The sequence below is a fragment of the Argentina anserina genome, chromosome 3, assembly GCF_933775445.1.
Source record: "Argentina anserina chromosome 3, drPotAnse1.1, whole genome shotgun sequence".
Lineage (NCBI taxonomy): Eukaryota > Viridiplantae > Streptophyta > Magnoliopsida > Rosales > Rosaceae > Argentina > Argentina anserina.
This window is the reverse complement of record NC_065874.1, coordinates 28423502-28445481: the sequence shown is the minus strand read 5'-3', so window position 1 is coordinate 28445481 and position 21980 is coordinate 28423502. Positions and strand designations below refer to the sequence as shown.

Sequence of the window (21980 nt, the reverse complement as noted above, 5' to 3'; positions counted from 1 at the left end):
TTCAAGGAAAGTATAACACATTCTTATATTTCTTGGCGATAAGATCATCACAAATGTCAAACAATGTATATTTATCAAAAGAGTAATGCTAGGTAGCCCATAATTTGGGAGACCATCTAAAACCACCTTAGGTGTCAGCCGATGTGTCAAAGCTATGTCATCAAAACAAAAATCTTTATTCATTTATTAAATCTATTTTTTATAATTACGAAATTCTTTTATTTTTTTGTACTTTTCTTAATTTATCTTTTCAACTAAATTTGTATACCTAATCTAATCCATTGATCACGTTCTTTTCTCTCCTTGTCTCCAGTTCTCTCCTCCATCCTCTCTCATGCATGTTATCTTTTGTATTTGATTGATCACAACCGGTCTTCATTAATCAATTGAAGTGGTTTCCTCATAATTAGGGTTCAAATAAGATGGATTTTAATTTGGATATAGAATGTTTATGGTTTCGATCAGAAGACCCAACAAAGAGCAGCCCCCAAATAAAAGAAGAAAAAACAATTCAATTTGTAAAGCTATCTACAGCCTATAATCTAATTTTCTCTATCACTGTTTTGTGCAAACTTTCTTCTACAACTGCTAAAAACCATGTCTCCTATACACACGTACGGCCGATTTCAATTTGGATCAATTTAATTTCTGGGTATATATGATTATCTAGAATTTTCCAACTCCTCTTCAATCTCTTATACCCTTTCCATACTTTATTTCGGATCAATTTAGAGTTTTGAAAAAAAAATGGATTTATAGTTGGGAATAAGAATCAGAGATGATGGATTTAATCAATTGATGAGAAAAGTGAAAGGGTTGAGGAGAGATTGACGTGAAAAAAGAGGAGAGAAAATAACATGATCAATGGATTAAGAAAAATACAAAAAAAAGATTTTTTCATAATCAAATAAGGATTTTTGGTTTGATGACATAGTTTTGACACATCAACTGCAACCTAAGGTGGGTTCTAAATGGTCTCCTAAATTGTGGCACTCAGATTCTCTCCTCACGACCCTATCCTCATATTGTCTCATAAGAAAATATGAGTCATTCAACTTTAATAGATGGTTAGGGTTTCTCCAACTTTATTCATATAGATATTTTATTTATTCTCATGAGATCATCTCACTTCCTTTCTTCTCGTCATTATGTTCTCACCCTAAATTAGTCTCGTCATCCATTTTCATATTTTCACCATTACCTTCAGTCACGTATGAATAGTGAGCACGATTTGAATTGTCATAGCACCTCAAAATTTTGATCTTTTGAATCAATTTTCTAGATACCTTACAAATTTTGACAACATTGCATAAAATTTAATGAATAAAAGAAGCTTAACTCTAATATATCTTTTGTGTTCTTATGCTCAAATGTCTCAAGGCTTCAACCATGATCCTCAACCGCCCAAACCAAACCCATATTCCCTAGTACCCATTTCTCTAAAACACCACTCCCATTTTTTCTCATTCTATGAATATCCTACACTCAAAAGTAACTGACTTTGGCCAGTCCGACTTTATACCTAGAAACGTCGCCAGTTTAAACTCCTAGATGAGCAGAGCCCATGGAAAGACGGCGGTCTGTGGTCCTTGACGACTCAAATCACTCGATTTATGGTAAAATTGCTTTTTGCTTTTTTATTGAGTTTTGGGTTTGGGTTTGGGTTTTGCTGGTGAAGACATTCAATACATTGAGGGATGGCAGGACAAGGATGAGAAAGACGATATTTAGTCAAAGAAGATAGACGAAATCCTACAAATAAAGTTGGAGCTGGAAAATTAGATCGCTGACTATAATCTATCTCCGACCTCATTTCAGAAACTCTCTCTCCCCGACTCCTATCAAGTTGACTTTATTCGCATAAGTGCAAAACCTTTATTTATCTGATCAATCCCCAGCTTTGCCTTCAAACTCACCCAAACTCTAATTTCTGGATCCGCCACTGGCCATATGGGGACATCTGATGATTGTAGAGGTGGGTTTGATTAAGGATGACCATTTGATCTATATGTTTCTTGTTCTCATATATCATATTATGAGTTTGAAGCGCGCTTCGAAGCTAGTGGACCTATGTGAATGGTGACCTAGGCTTAGGGTTCGTCAACGGGCTGTGCCGGTATTTTAAAAAATACGAAGATCCAAGCCCGCCTACCTAAAGCGGGCCTCGCGGGCTTTTACGGGCCGAGCTTGTATTAGAAAAATAATAAATATAATACTCTAATTTAAGGGTTTGAAACAATAAAATAATTATTAGAAAACATTCTAAAAAAATCACAAATAAATTCTAGTTTCGAAATATTGTCGATCAACACCAATAGATGTGATCGATATATATATTTAGGGACCATGTAAAAATTTCATCACGTATGAAAATGACCCAACTGTTATATTTGATAATTTACAAAATCAAGTATTTTATTTTTTTAAAATAAAAAAATAAAAACTATGAAACACTGCCATTTTGAAGAAAATGAATTTCACGATGCTAAAAATCCAATGAATTCAAAACTCTCAGCATTCCAAATCGACTCTAGCAACTACCCCTTCAACCCTTGATGAGTCGATTTTAAACCCTTGTCGATACTGTCGTGTGGTATGACGGATGACCCAGACCTAAGAGTTACGAATCCCTCGCATCAATTGAAAAAGAGGTTGAAATTGTATAACACCAATATCAATGTAGATTATAAATTCATGGCAAAAAATATGTTATTTCATGTTTGTAAGAACTAGTATGAGATGCTTCGCATGATGGATAAAGTACATACAACTCTCATGGCAAAATCAAAGTAGCCACAGGCCCACAACCATAATTTGATTTCAACCATTCATTAGCCGGTGGTGTTTGTTTTGAATATGCTATAAATATGGATTTGAATTAGTTTCACGTACGATATGCATGAGTAGGTTCATGTATACTACAATTTTTGCACGTGCTATGCGCCTGCGATCTTTGCGCTTGCCTTTTCATTTTTCTTATATAACCGCATTTCTTGTTGTATTTGTATTTTGCATGTCCATCTCGATTGCGTTTTAATAAAAATCCTACTAATTATTTTAGAAATTGAGATAATATATACAAATCTAGATAGTACAGTTCAAGAAATCTATGATTCAAAGTGAAACTCAAATCTTAGAGCACCACCAACAACAAACAGACTAAAACTCAACACAAAATTGAATTGATCCGGAGAAACTGTGAGCAAACAAAAAAACCCAATTGCTTATTTTCATGATGTTTTTTTAAAAAAGTAGTTGTATAACTTGTATTCAAAAAGTGAAGTGATGGGGAATCTTTCTCTATTTTTTTCGTAATAGGTTTGGACACGAGTCACTATGGTTCGAATTTAGGCAAAACTCATAACCCAATTCAAATTTTAAAATTTGATTTGGTTCGGTTAGGTTTTTTCATTTTAGATATTGTGACCCACAACCTGACCTGACCCGCACGGTTCGGTTTGATTCGGGTTTTTTTTCCTATTTGACCTGTATGTAAAATACATAATATCATACATCAATTTCAAAGAACAAAATTTAACATAATTTTTAACAAAATTTAACATCAATGAATATTTTAGACCTAATTGATTCTAACATCTTCACAATCCATATTTAGCTCAAGTACAAAAGATTTTGTTTCATTAAAATCATAGAGTAATTTACAGGATAGGAAACATTAATATATAGAATCGTTGATCAAAGAATTCAATTCTAGAATCACGATACAAAGAGTGGCAACGGGAGATGGAGGTCGAGGGAGGAGGGAGGAGCTATTTGGACTAGTATTGTGGATTATTGAAGTAAATTTGTAGTAGAGCACTAAACTAATTAGGAGTGAGGATTTAGATAGAGGGTTGTACATTTTTCTTTTGTTTGAGAAACAAGAGAAACCACAAGATTAATTAAATCAATTAGGTTTACGATGATTTAATTTTACTACTTTTTAAATAATAAAATAAAAATATATCAAAATAAAGTCGTTGACTGTTTACTTTGGGTTATTTAGGTCGGTTTTGTATGGTTTATGAGGAACTAACCCAAAATCCAACCCAAACATAATCGGTTTGGTTCGGTTTTTTTATTTTAATTCGTTTTTTTTTTTCAGTTTTCGGTTTTTTCATATTCAATTTGGGTTCGGATATGACGTTTTTCGATTTACGGGTCTGGGTGTCCACCCCTATTCCACAATACCAGATGAAATACATAATTGTGATGACATGAAAAAGTAACTATATGAGCATACCGAACCAAATAATAAACAGGGCTATGGCTATGAACCTTGTGCTTCAATCTCAATCAAAAGCGATTAACTCCTTTGGCTTCTTCAATTCCTCCTGCTTTACTGTCAATGAGAACAGTTTTAGTAGAGAGAGCGAGCAAGCAGTTGTCGGAAACGTGAAGAGGGGAGAGAGTTATACGTGCAAGTAGTTTTTAATCGTGCTAATCAACTTATCTTTTGGAATTTAATATTCTATATACTGCTTTATTACTGTTTTATCCTTCTTTTTATTTTATTATCTTTTGGAAGTTCCAAATTAAGAAGGGCATAAAAAAGAAAAAATGGGCGTGGCAGTTCCATGAGAGTTGTTTGCTTAATTAATAATGATGTCAATATCAAACTAAATCGGATATTAGAAGGAACTAACAATATGATTGATTCAAAAATAATTTGTGACAAACCCAAGTATTCTTGAACACAGGGTTTTTTTATACGAAATAAAATATATTAAATAGAGGAGCCTTTAGGACACCCACATTGTACAATGTCAAATATAAGGGCATTAGTGGCTGCACTTGACACATAATCAAACCAATTAGCCCATTGATTAAAACTATGGCCAAGATTGGCAACAACATTAGCTACAAAATTTGATTCCCTAAAAATGTGTTTGAAATAAATTGAGTTAAAGCTTGAAACAAGTGATCAATTTTTTTACATTATGCTAAGAAGTCTCAGTGGAACACTCAAAACTCCATTGACCGCATCAATGACAAGCTTAGAGTCGCATTCCACCTCTAGATTGCGAAGTCCTTTCTCCTTCACTATGATCAAACTGTCCCTAAGTGCCAAAGTTTTAGCAACCGAGACCGTGGTTCTTCCAACATTTCTTGTTGCTGCTAGAAGGGGCCTTGAATTGTAATCACGAAGAAGAAATCCACTAGCTACAACATTCTGATGTACCGAGCCATCAAAATTAATCTTAATAGTGTTTGCATGGGGAGGGTTCCACCTAGTGGTGTTGTTGCATTTTTGGCTTCACCTACTATTACTTCCACCATCAAGACTTGCACAGTTCTTAAGAGTAGCAACTGTTGTTGCCACCACATTTAATGTGGTATTCATTTTATCATTTATTGTCTTCTAGATTTGCCAAAATAAAGTGAGAGCTTTGGCGAACATAACTTCATCATATGGTTTATTTAAAAATAATTCCTTGAAAACCTGTAAATAGTCACTTGACCAATCAATGTTAGTATCAAAACCAGATAAATTCCAAACTTCCTGAGTGAAGGAGCAACTACCAAAGAGGTGGTTTGGTTGACACTTGTTTTTATTATGAATATCAAGTTCTAATCAATTCATACAACATTTTAAGGTGTAATGTTTGTGAGAAGCACTAGTGACATTGTGCATATACAAAAATAAAAAATGCAGTTGGTATGTAGAAATGAAAATATTGACCAAAGTCTTTTCGAAAAGTAAAGATTGTATGTCTTAGAACCACCCCTCTCCATTTGATTTCTATCTATTTGGTTAGCTGTGGTTTTAGTTAGAGGCTTAGACATTCTAATCTAATCGTTGGATCATCATTGCTACACACTTTCACTCTTACTCTAAAATATGAACATTCACAACTTTATGAATTGTTTTTTTGTCTCTCTATTAATTCAAGATGTTCAACATTGTAGTTAATCACATTCCCAATTCTCTTGAAATTCAAAACAATCTCCGCTTACTCAAACTTAAATCAATTGACGTGACACTCAATTCTCACGTGTTCTATGTTTTCTAAAAATTGAGATCAAAGAGCCGGATTCGTCTATGGTGCATACCTAACATACTGAATCAGACGGTAGATAGAGGGTGTCTTAAAATACACGTGGAGTCCGTGAGGTGTATGAATGGTGGATTAGAAGTATGTATGATATGCAGCGCTGTATCATAGAATTCCCCTTAAAGAGCCGATATCTTTAAAAAAAAAAAAAATCGGAAAACACTTCCAATCTGAAGAAAATGAATTTGACGATATAGTTTACACAATCCAATGAACTCAAAACTCTCAGCACTTCAAATCTACTCCGGCGACGATTACCTCTTCAACCCCAGATGAGTCGATCCTAAACCCATCAAATAATGAAGCTCACTCGTCCTCGTCGTCCGTTCTCAAACCCTCTCCTTCACTCCAAACCCAGAAATCTCAGCATCTCTTCCAATCCAACTCCCAAAGACAATGACGAAAACTCCGACGACCACAGCTTCATTTCCAACCTCTCCGACGTCGTTCGAGGCAATCAGAGCTGGAGCGTCGCCCTCAGCGACCCCTTCATTTCAACCTCGCTAAAACCCCACCAAGTCGAGAAGGTTCTGATCCAGAACGCGACCAATCCCAGGTTAGCCTTGCGCTTCTTTAACTTTCTGGGCTTGCATAAGTTCTTCAACCACTCGACGGCGTCGTTTTGCATTCTGATTCACGCTTTGGTTCAGTCTGGCCTGTTCTGGCCGGCGACCTCGGTCTTACAGACGCTATTGCTTCGTGGGTTGAACCCAGATGAGGCTTTTCTGTCGCTTTTGGATTCGTATAGGAAATTTGAATGGGGTTCGAGTTTGGGTTTTGATTTGTTGGTGCAAAACTATGTGCAGAGTAAGAGGGTTTTGGATGGTGTTGTGGTTGTGAGGTTGATGAGGGAGTGTAGGTTTGTGCCTGAAGTTAGAACCTTGAATGCTGTTTTGAATGGGTTGGTGAGAGTTAGGCAATTCAATGTGGTTCTGCAGCTGTTTGATGAGTTTGTCAATGAAGGTATTCGGCCGGATGGTTATATGTATACTGTGGTGGTTAGGAGTTTGTGTGAATTGAAGGATTTGCATGAGGCTAAGGAAGTGATTCGGTACGCAGAGTCAAATGGGTGTGAGCTGAGTGTTGTTACATATAATGTGTTGGTTCATGGGATGTGCAAGTGCCAGAGGGTTTGGGAGGCTATGGAAATCAAGAATATGTTGAGTCGGAAGGGATTGAAGGCGGATACGGTTACTTATTGTACATTGGTGCTTGGGTTGTGTAGGGTGCAAGAATTTGAGGTTGGTGTGGAGCTGATGAAGGAGATGATTCAACTGGGGTTTGTTCCTAGTGAAGCGGCTCTATCGGGGCTCATGGAGGGTTTGAGGAGGAAGGGGAAGATTGGAGATGCTTTTGATTTAGTGAACAGAATGGGAGAAGTTGGGGTGGTGCCTAATTTGTTTGCTTACAATGCATTGATCAATTCTTTGTGTAAAGACGGGAAGCTGGATGATGCAGAATCACTCTTTGACAACATGGGGAAGAAAGGTTTGTTTCCGAATGATGTAACGTATTCTATTTTGATTGATTCATTCTGTCGAAGGGGACAATTGGGCACTGCACGTTGTTATTTCAATAAAATGATCAATGCTGGGATTAGATTAACTGTGTATCCCTACAATTCTTTGATAAGTGGGGAGTGCAAGTTTGGAAAGTTGAGTGCTGCGGAATCTCTCTTCAGTGAGATGATGAGCAGAAGTGTGGAACCAACTGTTGTAACTTATACGTCACTTATAAGTGGATACTGCAAAGGTGGAGAACTACAGAAGGCAGAAACACTGTATCATGAAATGATTGGAAGAGGCATTTCGCCTAACACTTATACCTTCTCTGCAATTATTTCAGGTTTTTGTCGCGCAAACATGATGGCTGAAGCAAGTAAATTATTTGAAGAAATGGTGGAAAAGGGCATTGCGCCAAACGAGGTGACATACAATCTTTTGATTGATGGATACTGTCGGGAAGGTAACATTAATAGAGCATTTGAATTGCTTGACGAAATGCTCAAAAGGGGTCTTCTACCAGACACATATACATATAGACCTTTAATAAGTGGTCTGTGTTCCACGAGTGGAGCGTCTGAAGCCAAAAAATTTGTAGATGACCTTCACAAGAAGAATCATAAGTTAAATGAGATGTGCTACAGTGCACTACTGTATGGCTACTGCAAGGAAGGAAGATTATATGATGCATTATGTGCCTGCCGTGACATGAATGAAAGAGGAGTAGACATGGATCTAGTGTGTTATGCCATACTAATCTGTGGAGCTCTGAAACAGCAGGATACCCAAAGAGTACTTGGTCTCTTAAGTGAGATGCATAGTCAAGGACTGAGCCCTGATAATGTGGTCTATACAAGTATGATTGATGCATATGGTAAAACAGGAAAACTTGATAAGGCTTTTGGACTTTGGGATATAATGGTCAGTGAAGGATGCTCTCCTAATGTTGTAACATACACAGCGTTGATCTATGGACTATGTAAGGCAGGCTGTATTGATAAGGCCGAGCTTCTTTGCAAGGATATGCTCATAGGTGATGCCCTTCCGAATCATGTCACATATGGTTGTTTCTTAGATCACTTCTGCAAAGAAGGTAGCATGGAGAAAGCAGTGCAGCTGCACGACTCCATGGCTGCGGGGTGCTTGGAAAATACTGTTACATACAATACACTCATTCGGGGTTTCTGCAAAATGGGCGACTTTCATGAAGCTTCAGAGCTCCTGGTTGAGATGACAAACCATGGTATCTACCCTGATTGCATCACCTATTCAACATTCATCTTTGAGTATTGCAGGATGGGAAATCTGTTAGAAGCTATTAGGTTGTGGGATGTTATGCTGGATAGGGGTCTGAAGCCTGATACCCTAGCATATAACTTTTTGATATATGGTTGCTGTGTCACTGGAGAACTAACCAAAGCTTTTGAGTTGCGTGATGACATGATCAGAAGAGGGTTGAAGCCAAATCAAGTTACATTAAACACACTAAGTCGATGAACTAGCCTTACTAGTTAATTACAGTCCACCATGCCAGCACCGTAACCAGACATGGGTTTAGTGGATTTAGTTGACAGCTTCTCTGATACTTACCGGAGCAGGGATGGTTCGACATTCACATTTTGTAGTTTAGGTATACATTGGACGTTGTCTAGGCGTCAGCAATTCTTTATGTAAATATTTCAACCTGCATGGTGAGTTTGGAGGTGTAGGAGTCTTGACTGTAATGTACCATAATGGTGATGAGCAGCAGAGCTCAGACATGCCTAAAATTGACAGCAGGAAAGTAATTCCTTGTGCGAAACTCGCACTTCTGATGTAACTAGCAAGCAGATTTATTTTTCTTCCCCTCAAATTCTGGTTACCCCAGATGATAGGCACTACATGGAATGAAAGTTGATCTATGAATCTATCTGATTTGGCTGCTGTCAGACTTGCAAAGTCTTCGGATATATCATATATGACCTTTGATCTCACAGATGCCATGTTGTATTGCAAATTGGGTTGCCGGTAACTGTAAAGGACATGCTGAATTTATGAATACAATAACTTAGATCAGGGATAGCTGTTGTAGTGACATATTAACGATCAACATATATACCAGAAGTATAGATCATAATCATTTCCGGATACAGCCCATCAATTTTTGCTTAATATAGTAACCACACCTTTCTGAAGTAGCAAACAGGTCAAACACAAACCCAGATTTCAACCATCAGGAGAAGATACAACTTGGTCTCAAAATATAAAAATGTGGGAGACGCAAGGACTTCACTCATGGCCTGAGTGTTTATATTCCTAAGTAAATTGAGACAACTGAATTTTGTTCTCCATTGTTCTACATCAAGATAAACCTTAACAACAAGCCAAGTTTTACAACTCAATTAGGTCCACAGCCCCACAAACTATGAACATTGGCATAAATTGAAAAAGAACTTGAGCAAAATGGACATTGCAAAGGCCACTTCTTAGTTAGCACGGCTTCTGATAACATCAAGATCCATCTCAGTTGGGTCAGTGGCCTGCAGCTCTACTTGGATACCATCCAATTCTCTTTTGAACCTGTCCTTGGAGCTCGCATAAATCATCTTGTTTCTCACCTTTGATGTATCAGGGGACCTATGTATATAATTAACAACATAAGCAAAAATTGAAACGAAGAATGGACACTTAGAAAATCAGAGGGTCTAAGCTTAAAATATTACCAAGCAATGAAGAATATCCTGCTTTTCTGACAGTTTTCAGCAGTCACAAAGTCAAAATCATAGACAGCATATCTACATTCATCAGCAGGAAGGCTTGCGGTGAACTCTTCATAGCTTTGAGCTGGCTCACCTAATTTCTCCACTACTACCTGTTTCAGTTTCTCGTCAATCTTGAATACAATGAAACGGTAAGTTCTTTTGGCCTTCAAGTCCAAAAACTTTAGTTTGCAATCATCATCCACAGAAAATCCTGAGGCTGCATTGGCCTGATCATAATATGGAACAGAAATAGATATTAGGAATATATCACTATGCAATTATGGCACCCACCTTATTTGCTAAATCAATACATTCATTTTTCAGTACCAAGACATGCCCAATGCAACTAAAAAATCTTTCACACGAAAACAACTAATAACATCCAACTGGCTCTAGTTCATTATATTCAAAATTAGCCTCAAGGTTTTTAGGTTCTCCTTTACTTATGTTCCTCAATCCAACTTTTCTTGCTAATCCATATTCAAGCAGTTTCTAGGCACAATTGCCGCCCTTTATCAGTAGGGTGATCATGCAGTGTCCCTTGCTTAAAATTTTGTATAAATGTGGTTATATCTGTAGTAATCAAAAGCCAAAATCCGAAGCAACAGACTGCAAAGCCAATTCAGTGCAATAAAATGACAAAAAGAGGCCACTTGAGATGGATTATTTTAGTTTTGACATAAAATCCAAGTTGTAAAGGTCCTGGCGATTGAGATGCATACACAAATTGAGCCGTCCCTGTATCAATACCCAAACAAATTATGCTTTCCTTGCAAGAATAATCAACTACATTTGACATTTTAAGCATCAAAGAAGAATCAGCAGAGAGCAAACAGTAAAGCTGGATTAACAGCCAACAGTATAGCTCTGGTCAGCTAGTTGTTTGAATTCCACTAGTGATTACTTAAACTCTGACTCCCAATGGAAGTAAAGAACATAAATTGCTGGTTTTTGCAGTTATAATTATGATCAGATTTCATTGCAATCCAAATGCAAACGACACATTTTTCCGAAAGATTGGTGCAGTGCAAGGCAACTAAGCACAGACTTTACACAACCAAAATGACAACATCAGTTTCCAATGACAGACTCGAGGTATCGAAATCGAGCCAACATATGCAACCATCTTCATAAAAATCAATATTAGCGTACAAATTAGAATGATCATGCATCTTTTTTTTTAAAACCAAAATAATATATATCATGAATAATTGAATATCAACTAGAAATTAAAATGATAAGGAAATCAGAACAAACCCATATTAAGATAAGAGAGGAGGGATCATAAAACCAGACATCACAGACCAAAATCCAAAACACTCGAACAGCAAATTATAGTGAAAGCAAATGCTGTAGGGAGAGAAGATGGTTACTGACCATCGTCGATGCAGAAAATTCAGGGCGAGAGGAGAATGAGGTCAATGTGTTTTTGTCTGAGCGAAAAATGAGGTGGATCTCGATCAGAGCTGGGTTTCAGTCTTGAAGAAGAAGAAGAAGAAGAAGAAGAAGAAGGCACTTCACCCACCTCCACTCGTCGGCTCTCTAAAATCTCATCATCAAGGCATGTCGTGCGTGACAACTCGAAGAAGGGTAAAAGTATGTCTGTCCACTTAGAACGTGACGCGTATTGACTTTTCTGTCTCTCGCGAATCGCCCTCGCCCAATAAAAAGGTTTTTTTTTTAATCGGGAAAATGGTTTTGATCACAAGTTTACAACGTCATATAAGTTGTACAAGATTATGATGATCACTAAGACGAAATAGACCTGCCAATGTTGTGCCTAAGGTCCCTGCTGCAATATGATGAAAAACAAAAGAGTCCTTGTAAAAAGAAGTGCTTCAATTTGGTCACTCCGTCGTCGATACAAATAGGAATCATTTTAGTGTATTTACAATGTCCACAAGCCAGGAATGATGTCAATACAATTATACAACCACATTCGTATGTCAATATGGTTGTATCACTTTACTATAAATCATTTCAACAAACTAAAAGCTTGGAGTAAGGAATGATGTCACAAGTGAGTCTGACCCTAAGCTAATGAAATCAGACAAAACATTTGCCACATTTAATTATAAAGGAAATGTCATGCGATATTTAAAAACTTGGCCAACTCTCGGGTCTACAAATTGGTTATGCAGTTCCACGATTTGGTATACAAGGAAACATGCAGGCTGGTACTTTACAAAAATCGAGTATGATAGAATAAGCTTGTAATATAAAAAATTAGTCTCCTCTTGAATCAGAAACTAAATGGTTCAAGTTCCATCTATAATTGGGAATTTACATGTTCTGCCAAATTTGTCTCAGAAAGATTACAACTGTAATTAAGAACTAGCTTGCCTTTGCTTAAGCTTCTTCAACCTCTTTCCACCAAAGAACAGGCCCTAAACCATCAAAATCAATCGCCCCCTGCAAGGTAAACATAGGCGTCCGTTCAAATAAACAGAAAAATAACTATCATGTAATACTGCCCAAAAGTTTGACCAGCTTGACTTTCACAAAGATAAAAAAAAAACCTCACGCTCAAACCATTGATGACAACCCAATTCAATTGGCAAACTAAAGATGGATATATGTCAATCATATTGTAATCTACATGAGGTTTCCAGTTCTACATTTAGTATCTAGAACTGTGACAATACTTGGATCAATAGTAAATTATCAAATGAGATGGACGTTTCATGTGACATCTGATATTGAGATATATATTATTAAACACAAGAGTATATACATATATAACACAGGTGATGCAAGACATTGATGTACCTGGTTAAACCAGAAGAGATAGAAAAGGTACAATTTGACTACGGCCAATCAGATATCAACATCACCATATAGTAGACCTCTTCTAATAATATCTGACTACCTGAATTGCCATTATTCTTCTACAGTAGAAGGTTTAAAGTGATATATAAAATAACATTTTCGAGTTCTATCAATTGCAAAATTCCTTTCTTGAAATCATAAACTAATTATGTAGATAAGAAAAGAATGAATCATAAGCTACGGATCTAATCAATGTACTAACACACATGAACAACCAAGTTGAACCAACTATGATACATTACGTCCAAAATATATTAACTACACCAGGAAAACTTCCTAACAGGCAATTAGAACTGTCTTTGTGTGTCAAGGAACTTACTATGGTTAAACTATTGAAGTTTAATGATACAGAGGGGAAATGCATGGCAAGCACACAGAAATTCTAGAGGCAGACCAATATAATTTATGGCAACCAAATGTCATTACCCAAACCCAGTTCTTTCATAACCGAGACCCGAATCATATATTCATATCCAGTGATGGCCAACATACCATAATTTTCGTGAAGTAGAATAGAAAAGCATAGTGTATAAGTAAATGAAAGTCCACCAGCTAAAGCCTACATAGTTAATAGAAATAACTGAACACAAAAGTATCTCGCCCCAGGACCTTTAAAACAGTAAAATCTAACATACAGATAAACAAAAACTGATAAAATCTAACAATTTATAGCAAATAACAGGTGAGAAGAAGAAAAATTGGAACTAAGATTTCATTTTTTTTCTTCATCGGCTTGAAAGAAAAAACAAATACTATTACCATACAAGAAATGGATCAAGTTTTATTTCCATTGGCATATTAGTGGGAATTTTTGCAGCAATGGGTTTTTTTTTTTTTTTTTTTTTGGAAAATAAGATAGAGCATGTAACAATGGCAGCCACCTCAGGAAAAAGCCAATACGAGGTTATAGCCTAAATGGCATACTCGTGACTCAACCTCCTACTGGCACGTGTGATTCTTGCAGGTGACACTCGGTTTTCAAAGAAAAATATTTTAGGAAGTGGCATATCTACAAAGTTCACTCGAAGAATAGCAGACAACTAATAGCAAGGAAGTGTACAGCTAGATATTCAGCAACAGTCTTACGATAAGGTTCAAAAGATGAACTTACTTTAACCTCCATAGGGGCAAATGGTTTTGAGTTTTCTGGCTGCTCAATTGGAATTTTAGGATAGTTCACACTTTCAACCTGGAATCGTACCTGTTAGTTTGTAACTATATGTCAGCATACACTTGCACTCCGCAAAGCTAAGCATGTATATGAATAGATTTAAACATGAATATGACCTGGTCCTTCAAATCAATTGGATATTCTTCATCAGAATCAGGAGGCTTCCAAAACCATAACACGACATTCCTGCAGTTATAATACCATGTTAAAAATAAAATGAGAAAAAAAAACATAAAATTTATTAAAAGAATTAACCAAAGGTAAGAACCAAACATAAAAATCTTTTCAAACTCTATAGGTATATTAATCAGACCAACATAGAAATACCAGCACCTACTTTTTTGAGTTACCCTTCTTGAAGAATGGTGTAGGAAAACGATGAATAGGTATATAAATATCATCGAAAAATCCCAGTGACACTGCCATTAACAAAATCAAAATCAGGATATTGAAAACAATTAGAAATTAATTCATATTGGTGACTCTTCAGTACTCATAATTCTCACTATACATGCCTCAGTGCAGCATTTGAATTTTCAAGATCAGAAACTGTATTTAGAAATTATTAACAATCAGATGTGAATTGCTTGGACCAAAGAGACACAAAAGAATAATCGAGTAGTCAGTCAAAACAATCGGACAAATGACTTACAACGTAAACCATCAGCAGTAGATTCTATGACTTTGGCTGTAATTATCTCTCCCACAAATGGACGAAACATAATCATGGTGAAGTTCACCTGCCAATAACTAAAACATCTTACTAGTTTATTCCAAAAATAAGAATTGTTGGACAAGGTAGACATAGTATATCTTTTTTTTTCTCAGAAGATACTAAGAAAGCACATGGCTGTGCTCAACACATCTAGAATTTAAACAAATTAGGGACGTCTAAAGTTTAAGAATGAAGAAACAATAACAAAAATATTGAGAACTCATAACAGCAAAATGCTTTTTAAAACTACAAGGATAGATCTCGTATCAACAAAAATGGTATGTGATATGAATAAAAAAATTGCAAACAGTACATTCTTATGGAGCAAAAAATAAAATATAAGTAAATGTATATATACCTTTAGAGTTGGATGACCATCGTTTGGTAAGATGAACATATCCTTAATGTCATCTATATCAATATCATAGACAGAAATGCAGAGTCCCAAATTCGAGATGACCTACAGCAGATTATTAAAGAAAGAAGTATGAATGTGATATAAAGGGCATAACTCAAACTCCAATTTGAGACTATACAAGTATATAACACTGCGAACCTTATCTAAGAAAATCTTTTCAAGCTCTCCCTTAACTGCATCTCGTAGACGATAACTAAGCAGAGAGGGAGGCAGACGCAGAGTGTGCTCGATTCGGCTGAGGTAGAACATTGGGTTTTCTTCAAGATATAGATCCCAAAAACATGTGATTGGAAATTGTCAGTTTGAGGAAGAAGTAAATATATGCAAAACAAGTGCCTAGGAAAAAAAAAACCTATACTTCAAAGAATCTCTTGGACTGTTCATAAAAAAGGGGAAGAAGGACATTTATACAAATGTTTCATCTTTATTTTTTAATTCTGTAAGCAAACTCCTGGTGTGATAAAGTAAATTCGTCTTCTAAATAATTAGATAGTGTTAAGAACAAAAGCTAATAGCATTAAGCATTGAACCTTAAGGGGAAAAAGTATATAGAAAGGCCCCCATTGCACATAGTACAACAAAACATTATTCAGCTTCAAGAACTAAGCAAAGTTTTCTACTGTTAATCTAATTCGACCATCCATATAAGAATCTTGTTCTGGGCCATCTCAAAATTTCAAATAAGTACTAAAAGTTTGACAATCTTTCTAGTTCCAAATCAACTAACTGAACTAAGTACTAAAATTGCCTGCTAACCAGAACCGAATAAACTATGACCAAGACATGAAGACACTCACGAGACCTCTAAATTTAACTACCCATTGAAGCAACCAAGCATTTGTAAAGTGCTAAACCCTAAACGGTTTCCCCAAATGTACAGAGAGTCGTTGAGCAATAACTCAAAATTACTTACAATTGCCTGAGAGATTATAGTAGGGCAAGATGATGAATATGAAGAACTGATAAAAGACGACCGCAAGAAGCTTGATGAAACACCCCCTCTTTGGCTCAACTGGAAGAATTCAGCAGTGGGCGTAGCCGCGTAGGTGGGAGGCGGCGTTGTCCGCTGCATTCAATCTTTTCTTTTGTGAAGTTCAAGCCCAGTATGTGATAGGTAATAGGTCGTGGCCCAATAGGCCCAGCACATTTAGCTTATTGTTGGTTGCAACGCGTTTTTTTTTTTTTGAGAAAAAAAATACAGCTCACTCCGAAATAAGATTTACAATTACATGAACAATCACCGGTGGGACTACGTTCTCTTCGCTCATTCCTACTAATACTACTAATCACCGAATTATCGCCAAAAACTATAGACATGAACTAAGAAAGTCAAATCCTGAATCAATCAAAACTATTCTAAAAGTAGTTGATACCTACTCACCGTCAATCTCAAGAAGAAAACAATTTCAGTTGCGTTACATATCAAAACCTCCGTCTCATTTATAAAGACAATCATTCTCATTACATTGACACCTATAAAAAACCGATTTTTAGATAGTCCCTAGAGGTAACATGCACCACAAACATGGCTCATCCAACGACACAACCAAACTTTGCTTACCTACACCCTAAACCCTCACTCAAGGACAAAGGACGACAAAAGAAAAAAACACCAAAATTAATAGACATAAGCCAAAAAAAAACTCAAGCCCACCCACACAACCCACTAGTTAACCCAAACTTAGGCCCAATAAGAGCCCAAGCCCACCACCATGGACCTCCAAAGATTAGCCAACCCAAAATCCTGCCACTGAATCGTCGCCGCATTCCGACGTCAGAGGACATCACCTAACGTCAATGTTGGTTGCCTCCAAAGGAGCCACCACCCAACCGAGTCCCACAACGTTAATGAACACACAGTCGAAGACGAAAGTTTTTCTATAAACCCTAGAGAGATCTTATTTCCACGGAGCACTTAGGGACTTCCAAATCAGTTCCTTCCCTTTTCTTTTCTTTTTTACTTTTGTTGCAACACGTTTAAGCATACAATAGTTTTAAATTCACTTAGTTTGCGTTGATTCAAAAGAACAGGAGTCCGAGAAGAGGATAATTTTAAGATTATGACGTAATTTATTTGATGATGTGATGAGAATGATTGATATTTCTAGCATGTCATATTTTTACTTTTTTTCTTTATCATGGCTATGTGTTTATATAAGTTGTTGAATTTAAACTTATTTTGACATTCCTTAAAAAAACTTATTTCGACATGTAACAAACGTTATTTATAAAGAGGCTTCTTAGAGTTTTGTTGGGGTTAAGTGGTTGACTCAAATAAGCATTTTTAATAAAAACGGAAATACCATAAAGTTGAGGACATATTATTAATACTCAAAAGAGCACGAACATGTCGTAGGTCGTGGTGGTGCTACGAGATGGCAATTTATCGTATAGAAGAATAGATCCGCAGACCTAGTGATTGACCATAGATGCGAACCGATCGACCGCTATCTAAGAAAACATAAGTAGTTATTCTATCGAAAAAGGGAAAGGCACCTAAGGTGTAGCGGCTTGCCTAGATCTCGTATTTCCCACGTAGTCCGTCGGTCAAACCAACGATTCTCTTCTCAAAGTAATAGAGAGATTCTTTTTCTTTTTCCGCTCTGGTATGTGTACTCGAAGCACAATAGGAAAATACATATGTAAATTATTGTACATTCAAAAATGTGAAGTTTATATATTTATTTGAACAATTATCCCACACAGGTGGACCCAAGTCACAATTACACTCTTATGGTTTGTAGATGTGTGCATGGTGTGGTTGGTTACTGAAACACAAAATGCTCATAACCATTTGTTGTCGGAGATTTTAATCTTAAGCCCAAACTGGAAACCCAATAACGTAAAACAATAATAAAATGGTGGATATGAGCAGCACCTAAAAGCATAAAATCCACACTGAATCCTAATCTTATTTTTCTCCTTTTACTGTACCCTTAATTAGAAGACTAGAAACTGCACACACAATGATATGAGAATGAGAAAGTGGGTGGTTATTGAGTGAGTATATATGTGCTCTCTCAATTTTCCTCAACATGTACATAATATAATTTCTTTTCATTTTCTATTTTTTACCATCATAGCCCTAGTTGTTTTTTGTGAGAGTCTCTAACAGAGGGATTGATCCGGAAGTTCACAATTTGGTGAAACTTTGGTTGTTCGCTTCATAGTAGTAGGGATAACCTACACACCTATATTTAAGATTATCTAAATAATGATTAATTAGATATACTTTTTGATCACATTTTTATATCTCACTATGTTTATTTATTTTTAGGCTTATATATATTACTTATTGTTTGAGGAGGAACGAAACGAGAATAATAATATTGTAATAGAACATAACGTAACTGTTTATTGATTGATAATGAGACCTATATATAGGCATTACATAACCACAATCCCGTAGAATTCATAGTTCTAATCTATTACAGAGATGCGAATCTATTTCTAACATGAAACCTAAAAAGGCTAAGACACACACAAGAGTAGAATAATAATTATCCCATAACACTCTCCCTTGTGTCGCATGCTTAGGTTGCATGGTGCACACATCGTTGTCTCGATAAAAACCTTATCAAGCAAAATAAAAACCTCTTGGGTAAAAATAAAAGCTTGATCGAAGGGAAAATAGCACAAAACACCATCTACATTTGATAACATCATGTGAGGAAGACTCCTCCTGAAGCCTATGAAATAACTCCTCCTGATTAGTGCCTTAATCATGGAGTACAAAGAACAACGTATACAATGTTCATTACTAGCTTCTCAAACGTAGTCTTGGGCTAATGATTAATCATTAATCTCGCCACATATCCTTAGATCATACATGCTATACATAGCCAAACTTAGATCTTAGGAAACAAGATTGCATAACAAGAGTTTGCAATGAAAATCAGATTCTCGGGTAGAATGACCTTCACTCACTTAAACAACCATAACTTCTTCATCATAATAGGTATCAGCAAACAGTAAAATGTTATGGAAAGTATACACCCATGGCTTTCCAATGATATAAAGTTCACAACCTAATTCGATCGGAGCAGTTCATAGTGCTTTGTCGAAGTTGACTGACTTGCAAATTTCCCAGAAAGAATTGTCCTATTTTGCTAAAACGGCCATAACACACTCAATACGATAGCTATGAACAAATGGTTGATGTCCCTGGAAAGTAGACACATAGACCTTTTCCAATAGTACCAAATTCACCATATTTCATTGAGCGAACTGTTCTGTAGGTCTCGTTGAAGTTGACTTACGAAATTGGACATATTCTGATTTGTCATATTTAATGTGTCTTTCACGAATGAATGGGGGAATTGACCAATGAATGACTAATTTTGGTCAGAGACGGAACTGTATGCATCCTCTATGCTGCCAGTGTCGACTACTGCACCAAGGCGTATATTGATGTTGCTGGAGCTGCTGGCGGCGTTGTTGTGGATAGAATTTGTGTTGGTTCACGAAGTGTAGAACTAAACCCATGTCAAAGGAGCAATGCAAGTCCAATGACGATGCATATGCGCATAATTAATCACATCATAATGAAAGTAATAGTGTCCCAACGACACTTACATGCATGTAACCATAGCTCATTGAATCTCCTCATCATCTTTACTTAAACGGAATCGAGAATCTAGAATTAGCTTTCATATGAACACATATGGGTATAAGTTCTTGCAACCGATTGTACTACGTTCTCTCGAACGTCGCAATCTTATTACATAAGCTCTCTGTGGTCTGGAGGCATTTACATATATTCTATGACCACTATCATATGCTGCAAATCAGTTTTCATGGACACTACTATTGATTAAGTAGCGGAAAACAATCATATCCATTACAAGAGAATATAACTCATCGTAGTCAATACTAGGATAATGAGACAATCTTTGCGCCATAAGTCCTGCAAATATCGCATGACTTCATCTTTCTCATTACACTTATGAACAATGACTAACATAACAAGTCTAGTTCAGCATGTATTGATTCTTTCCATTTCGGTCAAGTTGCTCATCGTTGATACTTTACAGCGGAATAAGAGCATAAGTGAATACATTATCAATCATGAGACATCAATCCATTAAACACACGTGAGCGCTTTATACAATCAATTTGAGAGATTTATATTATTCTCTAACATCAACAAAAGGAGTCTGTAGCGTCCCACAAAAACTTAGTTGATACACATGTTTAGAAAATATCTCTTGATGATAGGCGAAATACTTGTGCGTACGCACCTCACTTCTTTCTGGTTTTGATTCCACAGAATAAAGGTCTCCCCCTCATCTAGGTAGGAGCCAAGACCGAAGCTATGACCCTTACTAGTCCATCTTTGTGTTTGCCGCCTTTGTTATGTAGTGTAATACCACGGGCGCCGACAACACCACAGCGTACGACGGTAGCATCGCCGACTTCCTTCCCACTGTCAGGGATGGTGTCAAAGGTGCTAGGACCAGGTCATATGAAATTCTCTCATATATTGAGAGTCTCAACCTTACCGACACTTCACAACATTTATGTGTGATCTCGTCACTTTCGCAATATCGGTAAAGTCATTTAGCATCGAATCTTTGACTTTATGGAGGTCAATAATGCGTTGCACATTTGCTCACTTTGAGTAGTGCATGATCTTAATGAGACATAGGGCCATACCACGTCAATTCCTGGCGTTAAAACTGGAATGAGAGGATTCCATATCTCCTTCTAACAACGGTATATGCCTCATTATTTAACCCGCGAAGGCCCACAAGCCCGACGGGTTTTTACCGGGCCCCGCGGAAAAGCCCGCTAAAGCCCGCTTCCGTGGGTAGAGGGCCGAGTTTAAATCAGAGGTGTGAAACCCGGCCCAGCCCACCAAATCCCGTAAGGCCCGCACGGCCCGGCCCGTAAAAACCCGCCAAATAATAAAATATTATACATACATATTTTATTAGGTTTATAATAAAACTATCGCATTATGAAGCAACTATATGAAGTAAATTTCTCGGGATCGATCGACACCAGTCGATATGATCGGTATATATATGTAGTGACCCTGTAAAAATTTCATCCAATTCGGACCTCGTTTAACCGTTGGAATTTCCGGTAAACCAAAAACAACACTAATATGTCATAAGAGAATACTCATTACCAAAATGCGAACACCGAAAGTCGTTTGCATATCTGAAATCACCTAATTTTTGTCACCGATTGTGTGCGGTCGCACTAAGGAAACCTATTTGGCACAGCCCCCGTAAATTAGGATTTTAATATGTCAAAACACCTTTTTTTTACCGTAGGTACGGACGGTTAAACAATATCCAAAACAGACGAAATTTTTACGGGTTCCCTAAATATATATACTAATCACATCTGCTGGTATCGACCGACCATATTTCTAACTGAAGTTATTGATCGCTGAAGCGTCCACCAATGTATCATAACCTTTATATTAGGTTTATAATAAAACTATCGCATTATGAAGCGACTATATGAAAGAAACTTCTCGGGATCGATCGACACCAGCCGATGTGATTGTATATATATTTAGTGACCCTGTAAAAATT

General features: G+C 36.7%; 3 protein-coding genes across 4 annotated transcripts; 1 reads left to right on the top strand and 2 right to left on the bottom strand.

Annotated features, from left to right (window-relative positions):
* The first annotated feature begins 6244 nt into the window (after nt 1–6244).
* LOC126786002 (putative pentatricopeptide repeat-containing protein At5g59900) lies at nt 6245–9402 on the top strand. Its single transcript, XM_050511701.1, has one exon. It carries the CDS (start codon nt 6356–6358, stop codon nt 9053–9055), a length of 2700 nt encoding a protein of 899 aa, XP_050367658.1. The 5' UTR covers nt 6245–6355; the 3' UTR covers nt 9056–9402.
* Nucleotides 9403–9744: 342 nt separating this feature from the next.
* Nucleotides 9745–11806, bottom strand: LOC126786039 (actin-depolymerizing factor 1-like). The gene is made up of 3 exons (XM_050511739.1): nt 11677–11806; nt 10261–10526; nt 9745–10174 (listed from the first exon to the last, which is right to left on the bottom strand). Exons 1-3 carry the CDS (start codon nt 11677–11679, stop codon nt 10024–10026), a joined length of 420 nt encoding a protein of 139 aa, XP_050367696.1. The 5' UTR covers nt 11680–11806; the 3' UTR covers nt 9745–10023.
* A 559-nt stretch (nt 11807–12365) lies between these two features.
* On the bottom strand, nt 12366–16494 carry LOC126786025 (uncharacterized). Of its 2 annotated transcripts, none has more exons than XM_050511727.1 (8): nt 16346–16494; nt 15571–15689; nt 15373–15474; nt 14952–15039; nt 14637–14718; nt 14416–14485; nt 14240–14317; nt 12366–12711 (listed from the first exon to the last, which is right to left on the bottom strand). In XM_050511727.1, the coding sequence occupies exons 2-8, from the start codon at nt 15679–15681 to the stop codon at nt 12649–12651; spliced, it is 594 nt and encodes a 197-aa protein (XP_050367684.1). In that variant the 5' UTR covers nt 15682–15689; nt 16346–16494; the 3' UTR covers nt 12366–12648. The 2 variants fall into 2 exon arrangements, with proteins under 2 accessions (XP_050367684.1, XP_050367683.1); XM_050511726.1 differs by having other exon boundaries at nt 12372–12711; nt 14240–14329.
* Between the last annotated feature and the right edge of the window lie 5486 nt (nt 16495–21980).